The sequence below is a fragment of the Cryptomeria japonica genome, chromosome 9 (assembly GCF_030272615.1).
Source record: "Cryptomeria japonica chromosome 9, Sugi_1.0, whole genome shotgun sequence".
NCBI classification, from domain to species: domain Eukaryota; kingdom Viridiplantae; phylum Streptophyta; class Pinopsida; order Cupressales; family Cupressaceae; genus Cryptomeria; species Cryptomeria japonica.
Window position 1 is genome coordinate 12,563,689 of NC_081413.1, and position 21,612 is coordinate 12,585,300.

General features: G+C 34.4%; 1 protein-coding gene across 2 annotated transcripts; it reads left to right on the forward strand.

The window, feature by feature from the left end:
* The first annotated feature begins 463 nt into the window (after positions 1 to 463).
* On the forward strand, positions 464 to 14,635 carry LOC131077163 (uncharacterized). Of its 2 annotated transcripts, XM_058014601.2 has the most exons (4): positions 466 to 2,082; positions 13,476 to 13,683; positions 13,810 to 13,939; positions 14,027 to 14,635. In XM_058014601.2, exons 1-4 carry the CDS (start codon positions 1,133 to 1,135, stop codon positions 14,260 to 14,262), a joined length of 1,524 nt encoding a protein of 507 aa, XP_057870584.1. In that variant the 5' UTR covers positions 466 to 1,132; the 3' UTR covers positions 14,263 to 14,635. The 2 variants fall into 2 exon arrangements, with proteins under 2 accessions (XP_057870583.1, XP_057870584.1); XM_058014600.2 differs by having other exon boundaries at positions 464 to 2,082; positions 13,810 to 14,635.
* The last annotated feature ends 6,977 nt before the right edge of the window (positions 14,636 to 21,612 follow it).

Below are 21,612 nucleotides of genomic sequence, written 5' to 3' on the forward strand. Positions count from 1 at the left end.
ATATATATATATATATATATATATAATGTAAAAGTTCAATTTACAAAATACTCTTATATCAATTTAAAAACACTTCTATTAAAGTGACATTACAATACAAGAATTAAAATTGTCATTACCACAACACAATTTACAAAGTATTATATCGTCATCAAATACTAAAAACTTCAACAATTAAAAAACATACTGCAAATTTTACGGAGTTTATTAAAAAACAAAGGTCAGATGAGGAAGTCTTCTTGACGGAGTTTATTAAACCAAACATATTATAAAATCTCTCATTGGACATTAATACTCTGCTCCCAGCTAACAACTACTCCAAAAAAATTCAATTCATTTAATATTTTATAACTGATGGTAACATTTCATACTAAATACTTCATTCATATTATATTGTTTTCAACTGACATCAACATTCATATTAGAAAACAAATTGGATTGTGAAAGAATACAAGTAACTACATCCATAAGAATCCACCTAGAACTCAACTGCTTCACCAACCAGAGAGAAAGGAGATCTTTTCGATTGTTTAGCTGTTTATATTTCAGAACACTTTCAAAGACAGAGTTTTTAAATTTAAACATCAGAATTTGACAAAAGTGAAATTGAAAACGTGACAAAACGTCATACAATGGATCAAAAGATTCATTGATTAAATGGTGACAGCATTGCGGGTCCATTACAATGGGAGCAGTTAGAGATCCCGAAGTTCTTATTCATAACTGCAAATCTCTGCAGACATAAACAACAACAAGAACAATTCGCCTCTGAAATTCAGAACACAAAGTACAAGAAGAAGAATTCCCGCTGAAATTAACTTTAAGTTTGTTTCTCTTCTTTAACAAGTTAAAACAACCCATAACAGGGGGGCCAACTGAGAGCTAAATTTTGGGGGGAGGCAAAGTCATGTTATAAGTTTTGCATTACTTGGGTGTCGTTTATAGTTTGTTTGAATACGACCCAAAAAATTGTACTGTATTCTAGAGTGAAAGCTGCAATTATTTCAGTAGATTTTGTTCTGTCCGGCAAATTGATTCCAGCGTATTTATCAATGCATTAGGATAAAATACAGAGGTTGATATTGATTGGCCTTGCGTTTTGTTTTTAATTGGGTGAAGCTAGGGGAGTGTCATGTTCACATGTATATATCGGAATTTGAACAAATTGTGCATGAGTTGCCAAACAAGAAATTCAAGGAGGAAGAGAAGCAAAAGACCCAAAAATATGGTCAGAATGGGCAACAAGAACAGAAAACAGGGGACCTATGATCAAGAAAATTCAAGGCCTAATCCAGAAGTAAAAACAAGAACAATTAGGCTTGCAACTTTTAATACAGCTCTGTTCTCCATGGCTCCTGCACTTCCAAGAACCATTGCAGAACAGTCTACGTTGAAGGATGCGAGTGGTGAGCGTTATCAATATTCAGATAAACTAGATGCAAAAGGAAAGACAGTAATTGGGTCTTCTTCAACTAAGGAGCCAAGGAGTATTTTGAAGCAGTTCCCTGGCTCAAAAGTCACTGCGGACGATTCTGTGCTGTACCCAATGAAAAAGTTGAAGTATGGTGAAGTTTCTGGTTCTAAATCCAGATTAAGGGTGACTATAAACCTTCCTGAAAATGAAATTTCATTGAGTCGTTTGAGGCATTCGAGGTCTGTTGTCTCTCAGGATCCAAGTAGCAGCCACCATGGAATGATTAGGAGATCAAATTCGGTGGAAGATTTGAAAACCCACCTGAGCTCTGTTACAAGCCTTGTTGATTTTCCTTACCCTGCCAGGCATTCCATTTCTAGTTCAAGGGAAATCTATGAAGTGAGTAGTCCTAGACCTTATGAAACTTCAAACAGGAACAGAAATATTTTGGAAGTTTTGAAAGAGGTGGATGCTGATTTGGTGGCTCTTCAAGAGGTTAAGGCAGAGGAGGAGAAGGGAATGAAACCATTGTCAGAATTGGCAGAGGCTTTGGGGATGAAGTATGTATTTGCAGAAAGTTGGGCTCCTCAATATGGGAATGCTATTCTTTCCAAGTGGCCTATAAAGAGATGGAATGTTCAAAAAATTGTTGATGACTCGGATTTCAGGTACATGTTCTGTTTTGAGATGATATTGAATTTTGTCATATTTCATCTTCTGCAATTACACAAAACTTCTCTTTCCTTTTTCTCCTTTCCTCTTCGATAATGGGTTCCTCATTGAAAATTAAACCAGAAGAATGATTGTACTTTTCAGAATGAAGCATGATGATAAGTCTGAATCTTTCTCAAGCATTGATGAGTCGGATATTTTTGTCAACATATTTGTCGATCTCAATATTTGATAATTGTCCAGATAGGTGCATCGTGAATCCAAAACAGGCCATGCTCATGCTCATTACCTCTGCTCAAGAACTATGTTACAAATAAGCAGTTAAACACTTCTCCAAATTGTTTTCAAGATTAGGGCTCAAAAATACAATCAATGTTTGACTGGAGGCCAAACAGAATATATACAACAAAACCATAAAGCACCTAACACCTAGGCTACTACGCACTGTGAAGGATAAGAGTAGATAGAAAACCCCAGATTAATTAGTGTGTAATTTGTCAATTTTGCCTCAAGTAATTATTTCTATCTTGTGAAGAAAATTGCGTCTGTTTTTATCTTACTCATTTTATTCTGTTGGAATCATGAATCTCATCAGCTGTGAGAAAATTATACGCAATTCTATGAAAACCATTAGTAAACCAGTGTGTTATAGTTCGTGGAGCATTGAAGAATATAGAGCTCTAATCTTGTTTGGTTAAAAAATTTCGAAGTTCAGTTGTATCATTTCGGAAATCAAATGCTTTTGCTTTACCTAAATGGTCTTAGGTGCTCAATCCCATAAAGTTTAGGTGCATTTTTATCTATATAGAAATCAAATAGGTATAACACATATGCATTATCTATGCTCTTAACAGTACCTGATCCATTTATGCCAACAAAACTGTGCTTTGTGAATTATAGATCACCAAATATTGTTATGCTCTGATTTAGAACTGTTCCTACTCCTTCGGAAACTATGTGATTAAGTTGGCTTCAACTAGAAAAGCATTCATCAACACAAACACGTTGGAAAATATAGCCTTACTGAAAAGTACCACTAATGGAGGAAAAAACTGCTTGGTAACTGCCAATAACACAAACACGTTGGAAAATATAGCCTTACTGAAAAATCCCACTAATGGAGGAAAAAACTGCTTGGTAACTGCCAATAACATAATTAACTATTTGTATTAATTTAAAACAAATACTAAGAGGGGTGTTTAGAACTTCGAACTGCTTTTTACTCTGTCTGGTTCTCGGTGAATTGAAGCTGACTTTCCTTGTGCTTCAATGGTGTTAAAATACTTCTCAAAAATTTCAAGAGTTTCAAAAGAACTTCAAATTTCCTTTTCAATTTGTGGTATGGTCCTCCTATGCATTGAAAGTCACCCAGATAAACAATAAAGTGTCAAGATCTGAGATTGTTCATGTCCCCAACTGTTGCTTGCACCATGGTGTTTTTGCCACTTCCCACAGTATTCCCTCTGCTCCACAATTCTGTCATATACTGTGGTATATCAAACGTTATTCACAGTAGGCAGTCATTTACTATAGTAGATAGAGCATTTGCCATGGTATTCAGATGTCTTCACCACTCTTGCTAGGCGGCAAATTCATGTACCACATCCTGTGCCTTAGTTCATCTTGAATTTTTTTTATCATACCTCTCTTCATAGAGAGGCTTTTGGTCCCAAAAGAGAGTTAGGAAAAGGTGTCTCAAATATATAAATAATGCAGAAAAAAGTTTTCAGACTTAAAATCATAAAAACTCAATTTCTAGGTTATAGATTTCATTTTTAGGCACAATAAAAATTCCAGTTGTTTGAAATTGCTTCCAAAATTCCTGTTGCCTATATTTTTTCAAGCTCTACAATTCAAAATAAGGGCCCTAATGACCTCCTAAATCAAAAGTTATGGCCTCCAAAAGTTGGATTTCCCACATTGGAAATGTGAAAACATATAGGATAGAAAAAGTTGTAAGAGGGAGTTACATTTATTGACCAACTTATGGCATGTATTAAGATACATCATAAAGCATCATCAAATAAAGATAATGAAACCAAATGGAACACCTGAGTTGGGGAGTCAATTATGATGTGCCTATGACAGATGGAAGGAATGTGCTATTTTTAGCTTGTGAACTCATTGTGGGATTTCGGTGTTGGTTTTATTTGGTACCACATTTTTGGGTGATTTTAGTTCATGGTTATGTAACTACCCTTTGATTTTTTTTGTGTATTAGTTCTATTTATTGGGATGCTTGAGATGGAGGTATGGATAATCAATTTGCAATCATTGTTATGCTGATAAAATCTCTCCAAAGTTGTATGTTTGTGATACTCTTGTAAGGCATGTCCTTGAGATTGTATTTTAACTTTTGTTAGTGATAACACAACTAGTTCATGTTTTGGAGTGGGTTTTTTTCTCCTAAATGGGTTTTCACCATGTACACCTATGTAACAGTATAATTTTGTTAATGTTTTATATATGTTTTTCCTTTTTGTTATTGTAAAGATCAAAAATATTCACAACTCTCCTCTAAGATTAGCAACTCTCCTCTAAAATTAGTTTAGGAAGCATTTCCACGTACCTTTCTTCCTTTCTAAGAGATTAGTAAGATGTCAAGTGAGGAAGCATTTTCCCCACCTTGGAATTTTATTGGACTTGATTGATTGTTCGTCTTTTTTCAGTCCCACTTGCCAAGACTTTTGGAATTTCCTACTAGTCTTTTATTTTCAGTGTAGCATGACCATAACTTTGAGAATTATAGCTTTCTTGTTATATACTATTTCTTCCAATAATGGTAAAACTGGATCTTTTTCTTCTTCATCCAAGGTGGACGGTTTATACAATTGAAGGTATTCACAATTGATCGACAAATGGAGTTTCATGAAAGGTTGGTCCAATATGGACACGTTCTCCATAACTACCACTAAGATGGTGAAAGGCCCATGCCTTAGAGGTTTAGTTGTTTTGGCTTATCCTTGCAATTATTCTTTCCCTAGGGACAAACGTAATTTGTTTTCTACCTTGAGATTATGCTCCACACAATCTTGATCATGTCTCTCCTTGTATTTCAACTGAGTCTTTTGTAGTTGTGTTCTCAACTTCAATTGGAATTGATGAATCCTCTCAATTTATGAACTTTGCTGTTTTCAATTTACTAATCAAGTACAACATGGGGAACTAGTAGGTGCATAACTCAAACATACTTCAAACTATGGCTTTCTTGTAGAGGAATGGATTGCTTTGTTGTATGAATGCTAAATTCAATGCAAAAACTCATACCAAGCCTTTGGAAACCTGCTGTTCTAGCCTATTTTGAGCTGCATTAGGATCATATTTACCTTCTCCATTTGCCTATCTATTTGGGATGGAAGGCAGTACTAATTTGGAGCTTGGTGTTAAGTCTCTCCCACTAAATGCACCAAAACTTACCAACAAACTATCTCCCCCAAATTTGAGTCTTGTGCATATTCTTGTCCATAGGCTTCTCTTGTAAAAAGCTTTAACTACAAAATCATAGCAAGATCTGATACAGGCTTTGAAATCGGATGCTAGAAAACATATATGCGACTACATTTATACTTTGTTTCTTATACCTGATCACCAAATGGAATTATTATAGAAAAAACATCCACTTATAATGTCAAACTTGTTTCAAATATTTTGAGTGTAAAAATATTGTAAAGGTTTTTTGTCCATGTACCCTATAGTCTCTCTCACAAGTAGGTAATGTCTCCATTTTTTAACACCCTAAATCACTGCTACCACTTAAATAAATACCTTTGATTGATAGCAAATGGGTTTTCCACCTTAAGACAATACCCATAGCACACTCACTACAGTTGGTCTCAACCTCAAAGAACAACTACAAATTAGGAAAGGCTAACATTGCAGCATTACAAATCTTGTTCTTCAATGCATCAAACACATTCATGCATCTTACCCAATGTAAATTGTTACCCGATGTTGCAATTGAGTGTAAAGCAGCAGCTATAGAAGAGAAAACAAGAATGAACTGAAGCATATACTAAGTGACACCAACAAAACCCCTTGTCTAAATGACTCTCTTTGGTGTGGGCCAATTCTTGATAGTCTCTATCTTTGTAGGATCCTCTCTCGATTCACCACCTCCAACCACGTGACCTAAATATGTCAAATTGTCAATGATTCTTTGGAAAATTCATTGTTCTTCAAATTGCATAAGAATTTTTTTTCTTTCAAGACTTCAAAAAATTGTCATAAATGTACTTAACGTTCCTCCCATATTGCACTAAAAATGAGAATTTATTTTAGATACAGTATGACGTGTATATATGAACCCTATCAAGAACATTTATCAAATGCAGAAATGTGGCCTATGCATTACATAAATCAAAAGGAATAATTACCATACTTATAGCCCGCCCTTGGTCTTGAAAATATTCCATGTATCGCCCTCCTTGATTTGTGCTTGATGGTACGCTAATTTTAGATTCAATTTGGTGAAATATTTTGTATCTTATATTTGATCCAAGAATTCATCTATTTGTGGAAGTGGATAACTATTCTTTACTGTGGTCTTGTTGAGATCTCAATAATGTATGCACATTCTTAAAGATCCATCCCTCGTTCTTACCATCCACACGGAATACTTTGGAAGAATTAATTCTTCCTCAATAACTCTTGGAGTTGTCTTTAACCTCATTGCTCGATTAAGGACTGCATCTACAGTCCTATGTTGGGTAGACGAGGTTCAAGAAGCAAATGAATCTCATGCTCTACCTCTTTTTAAGGAGGCAGGACCTTAGGCTCTTGAAAAACCTCCTTGAACAATTACAACAACCCGTCTATCTCCTTGTTATTCTTTCTAGTATGAGACATGAAAGAAGCCCCAATACCATTATCTTGCTTATGTTTCAAAAACAATAAAGAAAATTGTTTGGTCTCTTGAATTAGCTTGAGTACTTAATTGGAATTTACCCTTGGCAATTCTTGCTTTGGTTTGGTGTTCTTTGGTAATGTATTTGACTCCATCTTTGACCCACCAATACTTTTTAGCCCTCTTCATGAATATGGCATCTCTCACATACAAATGTGGACTGCAACCCACAATGCTAATGCATCAATTGAAATCATAACCGCCTCTACTTCATCTACACTTTGAGCATTAATAGCAAACTAGAATTTGTAGCTCTTCTTTACTTGACTTTCAACAACCTTATTTACCCAATCCAAAATGTAAGGTTGAGGGCAGTCAGAAGCCTTCAAACATAGTTACAAGCCTCGGATTCGGCAAGCTGATTTTTGACTCGGACCTGGACTTGGTGCCCAGAGTCGGCCGAGACTCAACAAATTGAAAAACCCAAGAAATTCAAAGATTTTTAACGATTTTAAACTTCTTTCATGCATTTTTTAATAAATAAACATTAAAGACACAATAATCTCATCAAATAGAAGCACATACACAAGTTTACATTGATCACATAAGTATAAATGCAAATTTTAGGCTTGCGCTAAAGGAAATAAGCTAAACTAAATAACACATTAGAAATATAGATAGTGTCAAATGTCTACAAAATTCATGGAATATGAAATCCATGTCATCAAAAGTTCAAAACATATATCAAGTTCAACATAAAAGCTAGAGCCTGGAAGTCTAAGGCTTAGAGGAGCCAATATCAATCGATCCTGCAATTGTCCTACATATGCGCCTAAGATAGGTCGTGGAACCTTTTGTAGCCATGATCTCTTCATGTGTCTGAGGCTCGGGCTCATGCCCAGTGACATCCATATCCTCAGGAGCCAATATCAGTCGATCCTGCAATTGTCCTACGTGTGCGCCTAAGATAGGTCGTGGAACCTTTTGTAGCCATGATCTCTTCCTATGTCTGAGGCTCAGGCTCATGCCCAGTGACATCCATATCCTCATCCACATCATCCTCGAGGTCCTCCAATGGGTCTCCTCATGCTCTAGCCTCCTCCTCTACCATCGCCACTGCCTCTACCTCTCGATCCACCTGATCAACCCACTCTAAGTCTTCATCACTAAAGACAGGATCATCAAGCTCAGTGTTCCACTCTCCCTGTGGATCAACCTCATCTAAAGTGGTAGGAGATGTGTTTGCAAACAACAAAAATGACTTTAGAGTGGGGAACAAAAATATATTAACCCTTTTTTTCATTTAAAACTAATGTCATTTTATTTTTTTTAAACTTATTATTTTCTGCCTGTGCAACAGAGTCTGACCCATGGGACTCGGTGAGTCTACCGAGTTTGACAGACTCGGCAAGTCTGCCAAAACTTGGCCAAACTCCGAGTCCAAAGGCCATGGGCCTCGGCAAGGGAAACCCACCTCTGGACTTTGCGAGTCTTGTAACACTGCACATAGTTACAAGCCTCGGACTCACCTCGAACTCGGCAAGCTGATTTTTTACTTAGACTCAATGCCCAAACTTGGCCGAGACTCAGCAAATTGAAAAACCCAAGAAATTCAAAGATTTTTAACGATTTTAAACTTCTTTCATGCATTTTTTAATAAATAAACATTAAAGACACAATAATCTCATCAAATAGAAGCACATACACAAGTTTACATTGATCACATAAGTATAAAGACAAATTTTAGGCTTGCACTAAAGGAAATAAGCTAAACTAAATAACACATTAGAAATATAGATAGTGTCAAATGTCTACAAAATTCATGGAATATGAAATCCATGTCATCAAAAGTTCAAAACATATATCAAGTTCAACATAAAAGCTAGAGCCTAGAAGTCTAAGGCTCAGAGGAGCCAATATCAGTTGACCCTGCAACTGTCCTACGTGTGCGCCTAAGATAGGTCGTGGAACATTCTGTAGCCATGATTTTTGCCTATGTTTGAGGCTCACGCTCATGCTCAATGACATCCATATCCTCATCCACATCATCCTCAAGGTCCTCCAATGGGTCTCCTTGTGCTCTAGCCTCCTCCTCTGCCATCGCCACTACCTCTGCCTCTCGATCCACCTGATCAACCCACTCTAAGTCTTCATCACTGAAGACAAGATCATCAAGCTCAGTGTTCCACTTTCCCTGTGTATCAACCTCATCTAAAGTGATAGGAGATGTGTTTGCAAACAACAAAAATGACTTTTTAGGTTGGGGAACAAAAACATATTAACCCTTTTTTTCATTTAAAACTAATGTCATTTTATTTATTTTTAACTTATTATTTTTTGCCTGTGTGGCAGAGTCTGACCCATGGGACTCGGCGAGTCTGCCAAAACTCGGCCAGACTCGACCGAGTCCGAGTCCAAAGGCCATGGGCCTTGGCAAGGGTGACCCACCTCTGGACTCTGCAAGTCTTGCCAAGACTCGCAGAGTCTTGTAACACTGCCTTCAAACCAAGATTTATAACCATCTTCACTGAAATTTAATTGTATTGCGAACTAGGATCTACAAGTGTATGTACACTTGTTCTCTTTAATGGAAGTTTTAGAGTGAATAGTTGGTTAATTGACTCGTGACAGTTCTTGTTCATTCATGACAGTCCTTGTAGTTATGCATCCAACTTTCTCATCAATATACAAGCTACCTCTATTTCCAACTCTTCATGAATGGTAGCCACAAACTTTTTGTACTTCTCCATGGGCTTATTTTTTATGTGCAACTCGGAATGCAACTTTCAAAATTTGTTTTCAGTATGAACAGCAATATTGCAAAGTGAACATGGGATCCATGCATTGATGAGACAAAATTAGTCTTCTTACCTTTACATTCTTAAATCATTTCCTTTTCTTTTCCTTTGGCTGGTCCTTTTTATTGTTGGGAAACAATTTTGTCAATCAAAAAATAGCAGGGGTTTTGTATATTTTCAAACTTTGAATGAAAACATCATGTTTTGTTCCTTACTTCATCTTGATCCTTTTTGGTTTAGTTACCCAGCAATAAATTTAGCTCTAGGAATAGACTAGGACTTGCTGCTTTGATGCCTCTTTGTGGCTTCCTTACCACCTCTGCTCGACATGTTTTTCTTTCATGCCAATATTTTATAGGGTCCCATCTTATCTCTCCAAGTCAATATACTCCTCATAATCCAGCAAAATATGCTCTATCGTGATATTAATTATATTACACTCATCATTTCAATGCCATCAGACCATAACAATAATCCTAAGCCAATGCTTAGACACTAAAGTTTTCACATAATAATACATTATGACCATTTCATGTGAATAGAAATATTCTTTTTCATTAATTTCACTTCCACACTAATGACTGATCATGCCTACATTTGGAATGAGCTTTCCCCTTTACGCTGAGTGATTTGACAAATCCTCTTATTAGAGTTTATTGTGCCTTTTACCCCATAGGAACTTCAGAATCCTACACTAATGTGATATTTTTCTATTGAAAGTTAGAACATCATGCGTCTACAAGAAGTGAACACCTGGATTCCTTACATTTCATTGTTTGACACTTTGTGATCCCTATAGGCATCTACATTCATTTTGTGTCCAGAAGCTTCATGTCTTTCTTCATGTTTTACCTAAAGAATAAAACCAAGTGGATTTCGATCCACTAGGGTTGTCATAATTCAAATCTTGCAGCAAATCGGTTTTTGAATTTTCTAATTACTGTCTTGGAACTACATGACCATAAGATGTGCATCCTCACGAGCACATTTAATTTGTGTTGTGTATTCAAGCAGGTCTGTCCTTGAAGATAATTAGCACCAAGCTCAAATCTTTCTTTAGTTATATCAAATAACATTAAAGTACTACTGAACTGAATTTATTTTTTTGTCTGTTTAATCTTCTACGAGCCTTGCTAGCCTATATTCTACACAATAGATCTCTCACCTATCAACAACTTTTGATTGTACCTGAACAGTTCGATTGAAAAACACACTAGTTTTCATGGTCAACATAATACTAACATTTTGTCTGCCTAGATGGTCAACATATATTCTGAAACGGTGAACTTTTATCTGATCATATCATCAATCCGCCATTATAATTTTTTGACCTTAGATACCATACTACCCTATCGTTTGTATCCACTTGTCAAATTCTTAGCCCACAGATTCATCTCCAAATCCCTTCTTGTACGCCTACATCAAGTTTCCAATAGTAGTAATAGGACAGGGAAAAGACCAAGGAAAAAAATTATAGATTTTTCATCGGAGGTTTTTTTTAAAACTACTAACAAGTTTTCAATTAAGTTATGCCTTGTGTTTGAGCATTCCTTGATACAGTTGAGGAGGTTCTGGAAAAAACTGTTTGATTTTACATCAATATTCCTAATCATACTTTGTGATCTATCATCAAAATAAGAAACAAATGACAAAAGATATTTCTTAATAGTTAATTTTTTTTCTTAAATTAATGTGTGAGAATCTTCAAAACCCAAGTTTTCAAGTCCTTCCAATCCCACATTCAGGACTGAACTATTCTTATGTTTGCTTCACTCATCTCCCTGGAAAAATTCAAAGTTAAGAAATAATAAGACTCGTTTTCCTTGACTATTGGCTTTTTCAATGAAAATAAAACAAAAAGTTGTTTTTCTTAATGAGATATGATGTTGTGTTTCCTTTCTCTTTTTGGTACTTTCTCCAAATCACAAGCTTTTTCCCATTAAATACAATTTCAGTAGTTGACAAAAAGGAATTAAGCCGTTCCAAAATCCACAAAGACAAACAACAAATAACGAGTTTCAAAGATTCAGCTACTAAAATAGCATAAATTACTTCATTCCAATTTCCTTACTTCGTTTCCCTTTAAGAAGACCTAACAAAAAGAAAAGTACTTAAATGGATCCATGGTTCTCGTATTTAATAGCATCAACTATGCTTTTGCTTGTACAAACAAGATATTCCATACTCAGGAAACTGTGGTAAACAGAAGATATAGTAGAACATGTAACATCCCATGCCATATTTTTAGAGAGAGAAACAATATTAGCATTCAAAACTGGTTTTCACAATTGTCTTGTAAACTGATTTTGTCAATTGAATTGTAGAGTCGAATCCTGAGAGAAATTTTAACAGAATAGTTTCTTTAGAATTAAAAGAAGGGTAAAAATATATTCAAACCAGAAGAAGATCAAAACAAGGCCTTTACACAGCCCTATCAAGCTCCACTAAACGGTCCAACTTTTGAGACAAATTCAAGGGTAATTGACCCCTGGATAACCCTTTGCATAGCAAAATTTAAGACTTGTCAGTGAAAAGCTTTGCTTATAATTACTGTACAAAACTATCACAGATGGAGATCACGCACCTGAATTAAGATTACATATTTCCTCACAGAAAACATGCTAAAGGAAGGAGCTCTTATCTGGAGGATGTACCGAAATGAGAAAAGAAACCACACCACTGCATCTCATTCAGTAAATAAAGACTATTCATCTTCTTGTCATAATGCCAATATCCAAGGAAAACAAAGTCATATTTTCTTTTCTCCCTACTTTTCCAGAGAGAAAGGTAACATGCTCAAATATCTTGCCTTACGAATTATGCATGGATGAGTTGAAAAATATCATCACTCTTTCAAACATGGTTTTAAAAACATATGCAGGAATACTACTCGGATATGTGGCAGAGTATTGAACTGGAAGATGGAGCACTGTGACTCTGGATCGTAATGTTTGTGACATTCTCTTTGTCCTTAGAACTAAATTTGATCTTGGAACTTCAATTGGTCTAGAATAGTTTATCCCATTGCTTGAAAGTGGATCCACTCATCAAGCTTATTAAAGAAAATAAACTTAAGTTAGCAATTTTTGTTATAGATAGTGAAGAACAATGATAAAAGATTGAAACTGTGAAGATAGATGTTGATTTATAATATAAAACGCTTTCTATGCTTTCTAAAAGAGGAAGAGAAAGATCAAACAATTTCAGAACTGCATAAAGAAAGTGGAACAGATTATTAGACAAGCCATGGCTATATTCTCTTTGTTGTAGGGATACAGTTATAAAGTTCTAGATGCTGTTGCACGCATGCTGCATGGGATTGGACTTTCAAACAAATAGCTTATTCGGAACCAGTGATCTATCCAAAGCCTCAGTTTTGAAACACAATTAGTTTTCCCATTGTAGTGATATCAATGTATTGTTGATATGTCACAACCATGATTTTCAAAAGTTGTTTGGTTTTTGTTTTTGAAAAATATGTACAGATTAAAAACTGGATATTGGTATTATATTCTCGGCATATGGTTATTATCAAGAAAAAAAAACTGGATATTGGTATTGCTGATTTTTTAACTTTTCATTCCAGAATAGGATTGGGATCTGAAAATTTCTGTTTCACAAAAGAGTATGATCCGAAATTAATAGCTTTTGAAAGTATCGTCTAGAGCATGAATTTACTGTACATTATGTGCTTTATTGTCTTAACAAGAAGTTTTGTTCTGAAATATTGGCAATTGGCCCAATCCAGAAATGTGTTGAAAGTGGTGGTTGATGTTCCACTGGTTGGGGAACTGCATATCCATTGCACTCAGCTGGACCACCTAGACGAGGGGTGGAGGATGAAGCAGGTAACGGCAATGGTGAGTGGAGAGGACACTCCACATATTTTAATTGGAGGCTTGAATTCCCTTGACACAAATGATTATTCTGAAGAACGCTGGGAAGATATTGTAAAGGTTTGTCTCATGAACCCCAACCCAAAGTGAAATTCTGAGGGTTCAAAAGTAGGACAGATTCCATTTTTCTTGTTGGCAAACAATAAATGTAAACCAGAACTTTCAAAACTCAAATGTATTATGCAGTTTAATGAAGAAAAAGGCAAACCAACCCCAAAAGGTGAAGTAATGAAGCTCCTCAAAGCAAAGGGCTATATTGATGCTAGGCATTTTGCAGGAGACTGTGAGTCTGTTGTGGTGATTGCAAGGGGTCAAGGTAGTATTTCACATTTTACACTATCAAACATTTTCCAATCATGTTTGTCCTATTGTTCTAATATAGAGAAACTTGAGTGTATTTCAGAAGTACAAGGGACTTGTAAGTACGGAACACGTGTGGATTACATTTTAGCATCCCATAATGCACCATACAAGTTTGTTCCTGGTTCATATGCAGTGGTCTCATCCAGGGGAACTTCAGATCACCATGTTGTGAAAGTGGATATTCAGTTACAAGAACCCATCAAACCTGCTCAAAAGCAAAGGGCTCCAAGGATTTGGCAGCCTTCACCTAGTAGAGGTATTTGGCGATTACATTGATGGGTATATTTGGTAAGAGTTTGACAAACCTTACAAAGGGTATAATAAACCTTTCAAAAGGTCTACAGAGGTCATTTGATGACTTCATCTGTAAATCATGTAAGTTGAAAAAAATTGTGTATTTGTAATTTTGTATAGTGATTCTTCCCATGTAATTTTCATGATTGTGCTCCTTGAACAAAGAGGTGGAGTAATTCGTCAGTTTTTTTGTTTAACAACGTGATGAGGGTGAGTTGATTGGGAGTCTTTTTTGTTTTTGTTCTCTTCTTGGACTTGGAAGCAAGTCGATCTCTGATTTTTTGAGTTATTAGAATATCAATGATATCAGATTTCCACAATCTATGATTTTGATCAATGCTGAATTTTTGGATTAGATTGTGTGTTAGTTTTTGCATCAACGTTTCAGATTACTCTGTGATCCATCATCAGGATAGTAGGGAAATATGAGACATAAAATGACCAGTTGCAGATCAGACCAAGACTAAAAAGAAAAGGGGAGAGAAGCACGAGGTTCAAAGAATACTAAAACAAAATGCTAAAATAATTCTCATTTTGTGTCCATCCCATATTTCAATATATGAGTTTTGCTACCTCTAGTTTTTATTTCTGTTTAAATTCCTTTATGTAGATTATGGATAGTTTTTTAACATAAAGATAAAAACAAATATTATAAAGTGAGCATGCCACTCTTAAACAATATGGATCGAGGATACAATTTTCTTATTATGTTAAAATATTGTGTATTTTTATCTCAGTTGCATTAAATCTTGCTTGGCCACAAAAGAACTACAGAAGTATTGGTTAGTTTATGCACTTAAATATTACAATTTACTTTATTATGGCAACCACTCTTGAGTTTAGATCTCATAAATTTTGTAAAATTTAATAATTGATTTAAGTAATTATTTTGTATTATTTATGTGGTCAACTCTAAAAAGGTGTTCTATTTGATGTGGCATGTGGAATTAAATTAGGGAACAACATTTTAAAAAATTATTGTCAATGCATGATATGCAAAAAGTATCTTTCATTAGTTCAACTTATTTCAAGATTGTGTATATGATTTTGACATGATTTTTTGTTTGGAATTAGTACGTCATATGTGATCTTTTTGTATTGCATGCTGATTGTATATTGTCACATGTTGTTTTTATAAAGTTATATATGGTTGCAAGTTGTTGCACATGAATAAAAGGAACCTTACATATTGAATATTCTTCCTAAAACTATTAGATTGGAGTTTCTTTTGTATTATCTTCTTTTGATATTAACTAAGAAATTGTTTTGTAGTTTTATCTAGCTTTCTTTCATTTGATATGAGAGTTTAGCCAATTTGTGAGATCTTTGGATATAGAAATGGTTGTTTATACTAATCTTAGTTTAAGTGGGAGCTATGCATAAAGGGAGTCTTTTTTTAGGGAAAAATATGGTGAATACATTACACTTGGACCAAAAAAAAATCAGCAATGCACGTTTTGAGGTTTGGAAGCTTAAAATGAAGATTTGCTCCTAGCTTGAGATCTATGGATTGTAGCCTCTAGAAACGAATCTAAATTTATGAAGGATGAAAACTAGGTGATATTGGGTGAGAAATCCAAATCCCTATTAGGATTTGTTTGGTAGACTTGGTGCCTGAATGTAGTGAGAGAAATAGACATGGAGAGCATTTGGAAGAATTTGGGTAGCTTCTACTAGACTAAATCCTTGATCAATAAGCCTTTTCTATGGAAGAATTTTTATTCTTTACAAAAAGGTGATGAGGTCAATTACAAAGCACATAAATGCATTTAATATCATCTTTAGTCAATTGCAATCCATTAGTGTGAAAATGGATGATGAGGATCAATGTACCAGTTTATTATGTTCTTTGGTGGACTCATGGGACAACTTGGTGATATTATTGGTAGTATCGCAACTATGTTTGTGTTGGAAGTAGTAGATGCCCTACTCTTAGAGGAGTTGAAATATATAAAAATACTTCCATTCAAGATCCATTAGTTGTTCATGGCAAGATCAAAGGAGAAAGAGATAGGAGAAAGTACAAGAAGAAAGATAAAGGAAGGTGTAATAGTAAAAAGGTCATTTAACAGAGGCTTTAACAAAAAGAATAATGTCACATTCTTATAAGACTAATTTCTAAAACACTCTTAGTCATGTTGTATTTTGGACTAGAATGGGGACTTGCCAATTATGATAATCTATTTTGGAATGTGTGTGTAAACAATTAAGGTGGTGATTACTAATGAAGTTAGTTTATTTAACTTTACTATGGAATTGCCCTATTGATTATTATTTAATTTTGTTAAATTGAATATGTATGTTTTGTAACTAATTGGACTAATCTTTATCTAGTGAAATTTGTGTGAGGAACATTTATCAATCTTGTAGATGCTTGGGTGTAAGTTGGCATGGACTTCATTGTTTTGTCTTTGAGAAAGGTTAGTTATTATATTGATGCCACCCCTACTTGAATGTATGTCTTATCTTGATTTGAGGTTCAACCAAGGGTACTTACCCTATATGCCAATATAACACGACAATAGTTTTAATTAAAGTCTTATTAGATTGAATATAAACATCCTACCAATTTATACATCTAATGGCCAAATAATCATTTGAGCATATTCTCTAAATAAGATAATAGAAGCTCTCATATTGAAATTTCTAATTGAACACAACCATTCCACATGCATACAAAAGCATCTAATATAGTAATAAGTATAGTATTGACACACTCGAGGAAGGAAAGACCATCTAGTTGCATTTGTGAGTAGGGAGCTTGTGGTAGCCAAGAGAAATTATATTATAATTGAAAGGTATGCACTATCAATGGTATTTGTCCTTAAAAAAATAGGTACTACCTTGCAACACCATTTAATTTTTGCATTCATCATGAACTATTCAAATATCTAATGAGTAGATTACTTATACATAATTATAGATGTCAATGATTTATGTTATTCCAAAAATTTGATTTCAAGACCATGTTCAAAGTAGTTAAATCAATCAAGGACTAGATTATCTATCTAGAATTTAAAATGGAGAAGAGAGGTCAAATTGAAGATATTTTTTCAACAATGCACTTATTTAGTATAAATGTAATATTAAAGAATTAAAAGATGTTAAATTATAAACTATTGATAAAATCCAAGAGAGTTGTAGTAAGGAAGAAAATAAATCTTATTAAAAAAAGCCCACCCATGCATTTGAATTAGTATAAATTTTTATATCTTTTTCAATGATGAAATTTTGACAATAGTGTTATAACATGAGAAAGAACATATCCTAAAAGAATCCCATGAAGGAATTTATGATGGACATAGCTTTGATGATGGCATATGAAGGAACATATTACTAACCAAACTTTGATTGTCTACATTATTTAAAAATGCTCACAAGTATATCCAGAAGTGTGATGTTTTTGCTAAAGGACTAGTAATTTGCAAGAAATGAAATTTTATTATGGCCAATGTTAATATATGGCACAGTTTGAAAAATGGGCTATTAATTTCATGAGTCTATTCAATATTCCCTCCCTTAATACCCATGCACGCTTCATTATAATTATTATTAAAGATCTGTAATAGTGGAAAATTTAGGGTTTCCACCATTAGATGTATGAAAACCACTAATTTATCATTACATTGAAAAGCGGGGTGAATCCAATAAATTAGTCACAAACCAGTAATGATAAGGATTGAAAATGTTGATTGGATTCAAGGGTGTGGATTTGTTAAGTTGAATTGCAGAAATTAGGGTAAATTGTTGAAAATGAAGATAAAAATGCAGAAACAGTGAGCTACAGATGCGAGACTGAGACACACACCTAGATCTGAGAAGTATAAGTAGATTCAGATTTGATCCCTAAAAAAGCTCCAAAAATGTCACGACTGAAATGCTCATCGCTCTGGACCTCCGAACTTTTCGCACACCAAAAGGGGTTGATTCGTCTCTACAAATAATCTTGATTTTGAAGATCACGACTCTACACCTTTTCCCCACACACAGAAAGAAAAGGAAATAGGTTAGGAATAGGGTCTTGCCTAAGTCAAACCCCAATTTTAGAATTAACCATGAAATAGAGATAAAAGATAATTGAATTGTTGTAAATGAAGATTCTCCTTTTGAGGGAGATGTTGAATAATGACTGAAAACCAAATGACATACCTCCTTGTGAAGTTTTGTTTGTCTCCACACAGAATTAGGATTTCATGAAGTCTTTGATAAAATGGGATGTGAATGTCCACTTCAATGCTTGATCCTTGACTTTGTTGTTGCTCCAAGGCTTGAAGGGAGACTGATTACTTGCTCAATTGCTTGAATTCTTAAATAAATACTTGAATTCTTGATCTCATGAGTGTATAATGTATGCTTGATGTTAAAATGAGAGGGGAAAACCTCCTTTTATACTTGCTCGACGAAAAACTTGCTAATTTCCCAACATGAGTCGACATGGAGCTAGGATTCTCACTCAATTTTGAAATAGCGAAAAGGGTTTTAAAGAGGCCCCAATTAGGGAGGACCAGAGTGTGGCGCCCTAGTCCTAATTAGGACTAGAGCATGGCGCTTTGGTCCTACCCCAATTTAGGGCTAGGACAAGATGCCAAATTGATGCAAAAGGTCAAGAATGTTGTCATTCTTGAGTGGTATGAACAGAACCATGTCCTAGTTAGGCCAAGGGGTGCAAATGCTAAGATAGGGACCCAATGCAGTCAAAATTGTACAAGGGTGCAATTTTAGGATGCTACAAGATCACACTACAAAAATTTCAACTTTTATAAATGATAATACCATTACACAATTTGGATGCCCTTTAAAATCACAAATTATCAAGGGAATACTTTGTCAATGAAACAATCAAAGAAATTTCAACCACCTGCATAATTATAGCAAAAATAAATCTTACTATCCATAAGAAAATGGAGCAAGTGAAGCATTTAACAAACTTTTGGGTTAGATACTTGAAAAAGAATATAATGATGATACATCAAATTGGGATTAGAAAATACCTATAGTACTTTGGGCATCATGCACAACATATAAAAGATAACAAATTTTGATTCATTCAAGCTAGAATATGGATCAAATGTAGTATTACCAATATAGTACACAGTCCCTCATCAAATATTATTGATTTCTGCAAGATTGAATAAAGAGGAATCCATCAAGTAAAAAGATGATAGAATTGGAGAGCCTAAGTAAGAATTGGTTGACTATGGAAAACAAACAAATAAAAGAAAATAGAAAATAGGAGGCATGGTGATGCTCTGCAAAAAGGATTAGAAAATCTATTTGATGGCAACACACACAAGAGCACAAGAAACAAATGTTAGTGTTAGCAACAAAAGATTATCCTAAACAGGCATATCAAGAGAGATATTAAGCATGAAATAGAAAGCATATAAACATAGAATAAAATAGCTAATCAAGATGCTCATAGTTGCTCCTCCCTTGTTCCTCTCCTCTCCAAGTCCCAAATGAGTGTAGCTCTCAGCTTTTAGCACTAGCCATGGATGCCATATGGAGATTCAAGATGGTTGAATATGATAAGCAAATACTATGCAAGAGTAGATAGTGATGCTATGAAAAAGCTCTATGCTAATGCCAGTAGAACAACAATACTCTAATGCTTTTCTTTGCTTGAGGAGAAGGGTTCTATTTATAGAAGAAATGGGGAAATGAAGGGTTAAGATTGAATGGTTTAATCAAGGGCCAAGTTTGAAAGTTGGGGATCCATGTGCACAATTGGCACCAATAAAATGGTGACAAGTGTCAACATAGGATTGGGTTGAGAGAAGAGGTTGGAGGCATTAAAGGCCTGAGAAGACCTCATGGTTATCTAGAGGCTAAGGGTCAAGTCCAAATTTAAGATTACCCACTGGATTAAGAGTTAATCCAAGGATAAACCTTTGTGCAAATGTTTAAGAGATAATCATGGTCAAAGCATTAATGGCCTGATGAGACCTTTGGGTTGGGTAGAGGTTGAGTCAAAACAAATGTTTTAACCATGTGGGAGGGTTTGAGGTAACCATTAATGGTTATTGGAGACTTTGGGGATTAAGTGGTTGAAAGTTGAAAGCCTTCAATGGTTATCAAAGACTTTGAGCCATTTAGTGGTTAAGGTTGGAAGCCTTTAATGGTTATCAAAGACTTTGAGGGTTTGAGAAGTGACTTCCCTTTTGCTTAGGAATGTGACAAAGTTTAGAGAAGGGGTTAGGTTATTTAGAAGTGATTAGAAAATTCTAGAAGGGGTTTAGGCATGCAAGTGGATTTTGTAGGAAAATGCAAGTGGGAGAAATTTTGGTATTTTCAATTAAAATAAAATCATTTATTTCAATTAAATGGTGTAATTTGCATTTGGATAAATATTCAAATAAATATTAATTTATTTAAATGAGAAAAATGAAGATAAAGCATTAAAATGTTTGAAGACTTTGAGGGAAACCATTAAAGGCTTGAAGACTTTAAGGAAAACCATTAAAGTCTTAAGAAGACTATAGAAGGAAGCCATCAAGTTTGAAGACTTTAAAGCCATCAAGTTTGAATACTTTAAGGGAAACCATTAAAGGTTTCAAGTGGGTGAGGATAAATAGGATTTTAAATAAATAATTTATTTAAAATAGTTGTGCAACTTGCTTTTGTAGGAAAATACAAGTGGGTAGAGGATAAAGGTGATTTAAATAAATGTTAATTTATTTAAATGTGAGAGGTGGGATTTTGGGGGATTTAAATAAATATTAATTTATTTAAATGTGAGAGAAGATTTAATTAAACAAATATGATATATTTATTTAATTAATGGTCTGAATTTGGTTAAGTGAATTAAATCAAATAAATTGAATAATTTATTTAATTAATAGGAGAAGAGGGTTAAGATGAATTAATTAAATATTAATTTAATTAATTATTAATTGATGGTTAAATAATCAAATAAATACTAAGTATTCATTTAATTAAGTGGACAGATTTATGTGACTACACATGGTATGAATGTCATTTTAAGACTAAACAATTAGAATTAGGAAATACATTGTTACTCTATGACTGTGAGTTAATAAATTAAGAAAAATGAAGATTTGTTGGTTAGATCCCTACCCCATAAACCATAGAGAACTAACATGTGTAGCGAAACTAAAAACTCTAATAAATGAACTAATAAGAGGTTATGTAGATAGCACACAATTGAAACCTTATTATGAGGAGATTAAGGTCTAACATCAAAAAGAGTATGTAAAGCACTTCTTATATACTTGAATTATACCTAAGGTAAAGAAAAAAGCTAACAAAAAGTGAACACTGTCAACTAAGTCCTAAGAAAATGTATAAAACGAGGCAAAAAAGAGTTTTTGA